Source organism: Juglans regia, chromosome 10, assembly GCF_001411555.2.
Source record: "Juglans regia cultivar Chandler chromosome 10, Walnut 2.0, whole genome shotgun sequence".
Lineage (NCBI taxonomy): Eukaryota > Viridiplantae > Streptophyta > Magnoliopsida > Fagales > Juglandaceae > Juglans > Juglans regia.
The window spans coordinates 27,047,081-27,054,647 of record NC_049910.1 but is presented as its reverse complement, the minus strand read 5'-3'; the positions used below and the strand labels follow the sequence as shown (position 1 = coordinate 27,054,647).

The following is a 7,567-nucleotide window of genomic DNA, read 5'->3' as shown; positions in this document are numbered from 1 at the left end:
AATAAATTTTACATATCACGTGAAACCGCAGACTTTTCACCTGCGACAAAATGCGCTCCAGCCAAACGAAATTGAAGCAAATCTCAATGCAAGTGGAATATTTCCATTTGGGGGCATTAATTTTCAAATTTAACATAACTTTATCACCAAGATATTTAAGTCACAATCACATATAGATTAACACAGTCCAAAATAAAACACACAGTAATAAGCCTAAATGACCGAAATACCCATACTATTCCCATTGGGGGTGACGGAGGATAGCTTGACATAATCGGCCAATAGGAGCAAAAACAAAATTGACGATCCTAATTATTTCTGTTCAGCAACTCCCTGTAACGCAGAAGAGAGTCAAGGCGCTGCAACCTCAGCTGCTGCTTAAACCTGTTGATGAAATCATCCGCCTTCGCGTCCACCTCTTCGTCCGGCAAGGCTCTACCCGTCTTGATCTCCTCCGAGCTCCCTAGCGCGGACTTCTCGCTCGCAGACTTCTTTATCTTCTCAGCTGCCGGTCTTTTAGGAACTCCGATGCCATTGTCCGAGTTGCTTCGCTTGACCATGTTGTCAGTCTCCGCTTTCAGATTCTGAGTGCCTTGGTCGGGCTCCGTGGGGTGAAGAATTTCCGACTCCATTGCGGACGAGTCGGATCTGTAGAGGGAGTAGAGGTTGATGGACTTGAGGCGTTCCAAGAGGGAAGGAGACCTGGTGAGTTGTGTCATCGAAGGGTGATCCGGGTTCTGGTACGGAGTTTCGACGTGATCGAGAACGCCTGCGGGTTGGAAAAACTCGGTGACTGGGTCTGCGGCGTTGGGTTGCTCGAACTTGTAGAGTGAGAAGTTGATGGACTTGAGGCGTTCCAAGAGGGAAGGAGACCTGGTGAGTTGTGTCGTCGAAGGGTGATCCGGGTTCTGGTACGGAATTTCGACGTGATCGAGAACGCCTGCGGGTTGGAAAAACTCGGTGACTGGGTCTGCGGCGTTGGGTTGCTCGAACTTGTAGAGTGAGAAGTTGATCGACCTTACTCGGTTGAGAAAGGACGGAGCTTGCTCAAGCTGGTGGTGGTGGTACTGTTGCTGTTCTTGTGGTTTTCTCTGAGAGCCGAGACTGGAGGTGAGAATGATGGTGAAGATGGTGAGGTTGAGGAGGACGAAAAGCGAGGTGGGTGTGAACCAACTGGCCATGAAAGCCCAGATGAAAGACATAGCTTTGCTTCAAATTCTGCTTTTCCTGCAGGTTTCGTTTCTTGGAGCTAGAGAACAGAGAGAGAGAGAGAGAGTCTGAGACTGAGCTCTCTGGCAGAAGAATATGACGAATATGGTTTCGTTTGGGCAGCGTACCGATTCCATATATTAATCGAAGTACTTTTGGGTTTTTTTTTTTTTTTTTTTTTAAGACTACACAATCTCTATATATATCATATTTTTTAAAAATTTTAAATTCTTTAATATTTTTTAAAAATTTTAAATTCTTTAATATTTTTTTAAAATTTATTTTTTTAAAACTAATACAATTCTACTATTTATTATTTATATATTAAATATTTGATACAAAAATAATAAAAATTAAAAAAATATATAGTAAGTGAAAATTGTGTTAATAATAAAAAGTTGTGTAAATTTATTTTTTTTATAACTTTTGTCTTTTTTAATTAAATGATAATAATAAATGTGACATGTGATTATTTAATGAGTGTTCAGTACGAAGAGATAAAGCATTGAGTAATGATATATGTAAATTTTTTTTAATAATATTTTATATAATTATTTTTTAAAATAAGAATATTTATATGAAGTGATATTATTTTTATAAATTATTTTATAAAAATATAATTTATTTAAAACATAATTGTACAAAAATTATAAAAGTGATATATATCTATTATTTTTCTAAAGCGTTTCTCTGCATAAACTTTAAAGACGTACTGTCTGAAAAAATAGAAACAACTAGTTGACCCCAAGTCAGCTATGTATTAAAATTTTAGATTTATCGATCTTTAGATTTATTATTTTAAAATATGATATTTAATCTAATAATTTAGTATAATTACAGATCTTTATTGGCATTTCAAAACCTCTGGCGGGTCCGTTGCAAACCCAATTTTAACACCGGTCAATAGAGTTTCACCATGTAGGACATGCAATAAATCTTCATTTACATTCATATATACTAAATTCTTTCTTTATTTTTCATTTTTTTCTCACCCCGCTGCAACTTCACTTTCTCTAAAATACTCTCTCTCTCAAATGCGTTCTCTCTCTCTAACTCTAAAATACACTCTCCTCTATTTATTGCCTATGAATTAATAATCTTATTAAATTCATCATCATCTTTTGCGCATGTCAAACCAGCTCAAAAGATACTCACAATAACAAAATGATAATGAAAATCTAGATCTTAGAAAAAGAAAACAAAATTGTTACTAATTATCAAAAAATAAAAACAAAGTAGTAAACTTTTACTGTTTTCACAGAGAGTTGGGCGGTCTATAGATGAGAACGATGAGAGTGTATTTGAGAGAGAGAGAGATGAGAGTTTGAGAGAGGGGGGATTGCAACGGGGTGTTAGAGAGAGGGGGGGATGGAGGAATTGTTACATGTCATACGTGGCAAAATTTTATTGATCGGTGTTAAAATTGGGTTTTCACCGGACCGGCTGGGAGTAGCTCTCTATTGGCATATGTGATGATAATAAAATGAAAATATACGATATTTTATAACTCGAAAATAAAATAAGGATAGAGTTTTGACGATAGTTACTTATAAGATGACGTGTAAACGTAACACATAATTAATGTGAAATCTATTACTTTTATAAGAAAAAATATTTAAATTATCAAGAAAATTTTAAAATTAGGAGATATGGGTGTAAGGATTTCCCATCATTAATGTTTAGAAGATGCTTATAAATTAGTCCGTAAATAATTGTTTTTTCCAACACTATTAAACCCTAATCTTGGTGAGTTGGTTTCCCCCGCATTGGGGATTGCTACAAAAAAAGAGCATCATTCCTCGTGCTTCATATCACTAATCTATTGGCACTACTTCAAAGCTTTACTTTTGGAACCAATTGGAAAACAAATAATAATAATAAAAGAAACATTATCTACTAACGAGGGAGGGATGCCTACACATTTCATGCAACATGCAAAAAAAGAATGAGTAAATTAGAATGTGAACGTGGGTGATCTACAATAAAGTTGGCTCTTCTCGAGATAAAAGGATTATAAGATATGACATTTTTCTTAAATTAATGATCACTTTGATGGGTGAGAACAAACCGCACTCAAAAAGATAATTATTTTAAAAGTTTAAGTAGATTATGAAAAGAGTTACATTTATTTATTTATATTTTTTTAGTACTTCACGTGTGTGACATTCTCTCTATCAATGAATAAGCTTAATAACCAAAACATTTAGTTAAATATGATAGAGTTTATAGTTTGAATTAAGATTCTATTCTGATACTATATAAAAAGAACACGTACGTCCCAAAAATTTAAATTGATGAGAAAATATAAATTAATCAGTTATATTTATCTTAACAAGTAATTATGAGTTTATCTATATCTGTCTTATTTGTCATATTCATATACACAAAATAAATATTTATACGATCAAATCTAAATCTTTAAATTCAATATAATAATGTTTTGGATTCTGGAATTTTTATATACAAAAATATTAAATGTATTTAAGACAAACTTATAAAAAAATTTACTTTTCTACATGTCAGTTATTGATATACTGAAAATTTTAAAATTTAAAATTAAAAAAAAAACTAATAAAATAATTTAAATAAAAAAATTATAAGAAATAAAATAACGTTAGATATAATTTTAAGTTGTGCTTTCATACTCATTTAAAAAAAATGGAAATCACTGTTAAAAAGTGAATATTTTAATATGAATTTAAATGTATTCAATTTTTTAATAAAAGTATATTTTAGACGTTTTAGAGAATAAAAAAGTATAAATATTTTTTTTCAGAAAATAAATGTCTACTAAAATGATAGTGATTGGGAGCGAACGGATCTAAAATTTTGTAATGAGAAATGATACTTGCAATCTTGAGTATGCAAGTGTCGTATAGTCGTTTTAAAAAAAGTGAATAAATATAAAATCTACATAAAAAAAATTAATTTTTTAATAATAGATCTTACTCTTTTTTAAAGTGACTGCACAATGTTTATGTATTCCACGACTGTATGTAGCATTATTATTATTATTTTTTTTTTTTGTAATAATGTGAGAATGTATAGTTGGCACAAATAATTGGTCGAGATAAGGTAAATTTTACCGGTGGTCCGCTTGTTAGTACAAGTGTGACATCATCTTAGTGACGACATTTTAGTGACGACATTTCGGGTTGCTTTCACAAATTAAATCAGAGAAATAAATTATGTAAATGATTTATATTTATTTTTATTTTTAAAACATGAAGGTTTGTATTTATTCTGCAGGACTACAGTCAGCTTGACAGCTTGTTCACACTTCCATCCGGAAATTGTTTGCCAAGGACGTGACCACTGACTTTACACCGACTGGTCCAACCACTCCTTCCCTCTTTCTTGGGTATTGGATCTCACTTGCCAAGAAACAAAATTACCACTTTTTATTTTATTTAATCTTATCGTTATAAGTTTTTAAAATTTTTATAAAATAATATAATAAATAATTCAATTATTATAAATTTTAAAATAAAAATAATATTAAAAATTTATTTATAATAATATTTTATTCAACTACTATTTAAAATATCTCATTTTATCTCATATGAACTATCTATTTAAATCTAACAAAAAAGTGATTTGTGATCAATTAGTTTTTATTATTTACACATATATTAGATTATATTAATTTTGCAGAAAATGTTAGTTTGCCCTTTGGGTTTGATTTTGAGTTTGACCGTTGGTCTATTTTATTTTTGTAAATATTGAGAAAAGTTATTACTAGTAAATATGTATATTTTTTTAAAATATTTAAAAAATAAATGAATTAACGGTCACGTCCAACCGTAAGAGCCGGTCAACCGATTAGTATGATCCTAATTCTATATAATAATGTTTTATAATTCTTGATAACAACTTTGATGGGTAAAGAGTGATCATATTATTAGGCCAAGTTAAGGACTAAGGTATATTCGTAGCCTATCTTAATAGAAAAGAGCATAACAAAATTTCCGAATATGTTAATAGCAAGAGGATATAAAATAAAATTACACGATGACAAACACAAAGTTTAAGAAGAACCGAAGGTTTGCAAAGGGTAGCAATTAAAAAGATGTGAGACGCGAGAAAAGAGGATTAAGGCTAACCCCACACACACTACAACAAATACCCTTTTTTTTTTTTTGGGAGGGACTATAGTCGAAAAAAATGCATGCTTAGTGGGAAAATTTTTTTGCCATCAATTTGTATCGTAGGATACTCGTGACATATAACTGGAGAAGAAAAATCATTTATTCACCAAAACCATAGTTCATGAAAAAAGCCATCTTATTGCCTCGACATCAATAGCTGATAAAGCATCTTCATTCGTGGTTAAACAACCTACGTTATACCATTAGCTAAACAACCAAGACAAAGTAGGAGTACTTAGTTTTATAGATTAAGGAGCTTGGCCATAATTTGTTTCTCAACTTCTGTTATACCATTTTCACTATTGGAACTGAGAGGAAAGCGAGTCATAAGAGATTATGAAATTACTAAATATAGTAGATTTTACTTTGAAAAGATTCATATATGGATGTAGGTCTTATTGTCAAATCATGTAAATGCCTGTCTAAACCACGAAGGAGCCTCCAAGTATTACTCCATCCAAACACTACCTGGACAATTCGACCATGCATTCTGCTCGCATCCAGTGTCAAACATGTGGCAGATGTTGGGTTTGCTCATTTGGAGTCCCACACGGAGCAGGCCTCAAGGCCTATAAATAGGGTGCTTGGCCTCTTAGTTAATTATACCAAGTCATAAGCTTAATTAGTAACTTGTGACTATAGTAAAATCCCTCTATTAGCATTTTCTTGTAAAATGGAAAGATGTGAGAGTTAAAGTTTTGCTAGTGGGAAAGCTTTGTGGGTGTCATTTCGGGTGAGGAGAAAAATTGTGTGATTATAATAATTTTTCACATAGTGTATTTTTTTCTAGGTCTGGTAGTTTTTTTATTTTTTTATTTTGGGAGTTTTCACGTAAATTATTGTGTTGTTATTATTTCTCTGTTTTTCTTGATATTCCTGCAAAAGGTGGATCCTGGGGGGTGAATTTGGGATGTCTAAATTTCTAACAAGTGGTATCAGAGCATGAGTCCTTTTTGGCAGGGTGGAGCTTTGGTGTGATAGTGTGGACAGAGACAGTCTAAGGAGGTTTTGTCTAAGAGATTGATATTTAAGTGGTCCAGTGTGACCCTCTAATCTTTCCTGGGAACCTTGAAGTTCTGTCTAGGAAAGAATAATCTTTTCTGAGAACTTACTTAGTGATCAATACCATTTATTTCTACGGTGAAATTCATCGAGGCAATGTCAGGAAGTAAAGTTTCAAATCCTATCAGATATGAGGTGGAGAAATTTGATGGGAGAATCAATTTTGGCTTGTGGCAAGTTCAAGTCAATGATGTTTTGATTCAATCAGGATTACACAAGACGTTGAAGGGCAGACCAACCCCTGAAGTCAGCAGTGATACTAGCGTGACTGATGAAACAAAGAGTAGATATGTAATGAGCGATGAAGATTGGGAGGATCTGGATTTGAGAGCAGCAAGTGCGATACGTCTGTACCTGGCCAAGAATGTTCTTGCAAATGTACATGGAATATCTACGGCAAAAGAACTCTGGGAAAAGCTCGAAGAGTTGTATCAGACGAAGGGCGTCTCGAATCAGGTGTACCTGAAGGAGCAGTTTCATACACTGCGGATGAGTGAAGGCACGACTATTTCAGATCATTTAAGTGTTCTCAATGGCATTGTCTTTGAGTTAGAATCTATTGGAGTTAAAATTGATGATGAGAATCAAGCCTTGAGGCTCATCTGGTCTCTTCCACCTTCCTATGAACATATGAAGCCTATTTTAATACATGGGAAGGAGAAAATAATTTTTTCAGAGGTTAACAATAAACTCTTTTCTGAAAAGAGAAGAATAGGTGGTGGAAGAAATGGTCCACCTGAGAACTTTGCATTGGTAGAACCCACTGAGGCTTTACTCCATGTCCTCAAACTTGCTTTGCATCTGTTTAACCCTTCAGTTGCCATCTCCAACTTATTAGATACCATCCATGGTCTTCTCCAAGCTTCCTCCACCACTTTATGAAAATCTTCTTTAAGGGCCAAGCTGACCTCATATCTGAAAAGTCTTTCCCTTCTTACCAAAGTCTATCTTTCTGGTGCAATGGATACCACAAGAGGCCTATGATCAGAACAACTTGCTGCTGCTGTCATAACTGAATAACCACCAAAGTTCTCAAGCCAGACTGAGCTTGCACAAGCCCTATCAAGTCTCTCCTTAGTAAACTGAAGACCTTCCCTGTTATTGCACCATGTGAATCTATCACCTTTGTACCCCAAGTCATGTAGTCC

General features: G+C 33.4%; 1 protein-coding gene across 2 annotated transcripts; it reads right to left on the bottom strand.

Annotated features, from left to right (window-relative positions):
- Positions 1 to 208: 208 nt before the first annotated feature.
- LOC108997839 (pathogen-associated molecular patterns-induced protein A70-like) lies at positions 209 to 1,365 on the bottom strand. Of its 2 annotated transcripts, XM_018974228.2 has the most exons (2): positions 993 to 1,327; positions 209 to 821 (listed from the first exon to the last, which is right to left on the bottom strand). In XM_018974228.2, exons 1-2 carry the CDS (start codon positions 1,200 to 1,202, stop codon positions 309 to 311), a joined length of 723 nt encoding a protein of 240 aa, XP_018829773.1. In that variant the 5' UTR covers positions 1,203 to 1,327; the 3' UTR covers positions 209 to 308. The 2 variants fall into 2 exon arrangements, with proteins under 2 accessions (XP_018829773.1, XP_035550339.1); XM_035694446.1 differs by having other exon boundaries at positions 209 to 1,365.
- Positions 1,366 to 7,567: the final 6,202 nt, after the last annotated feature.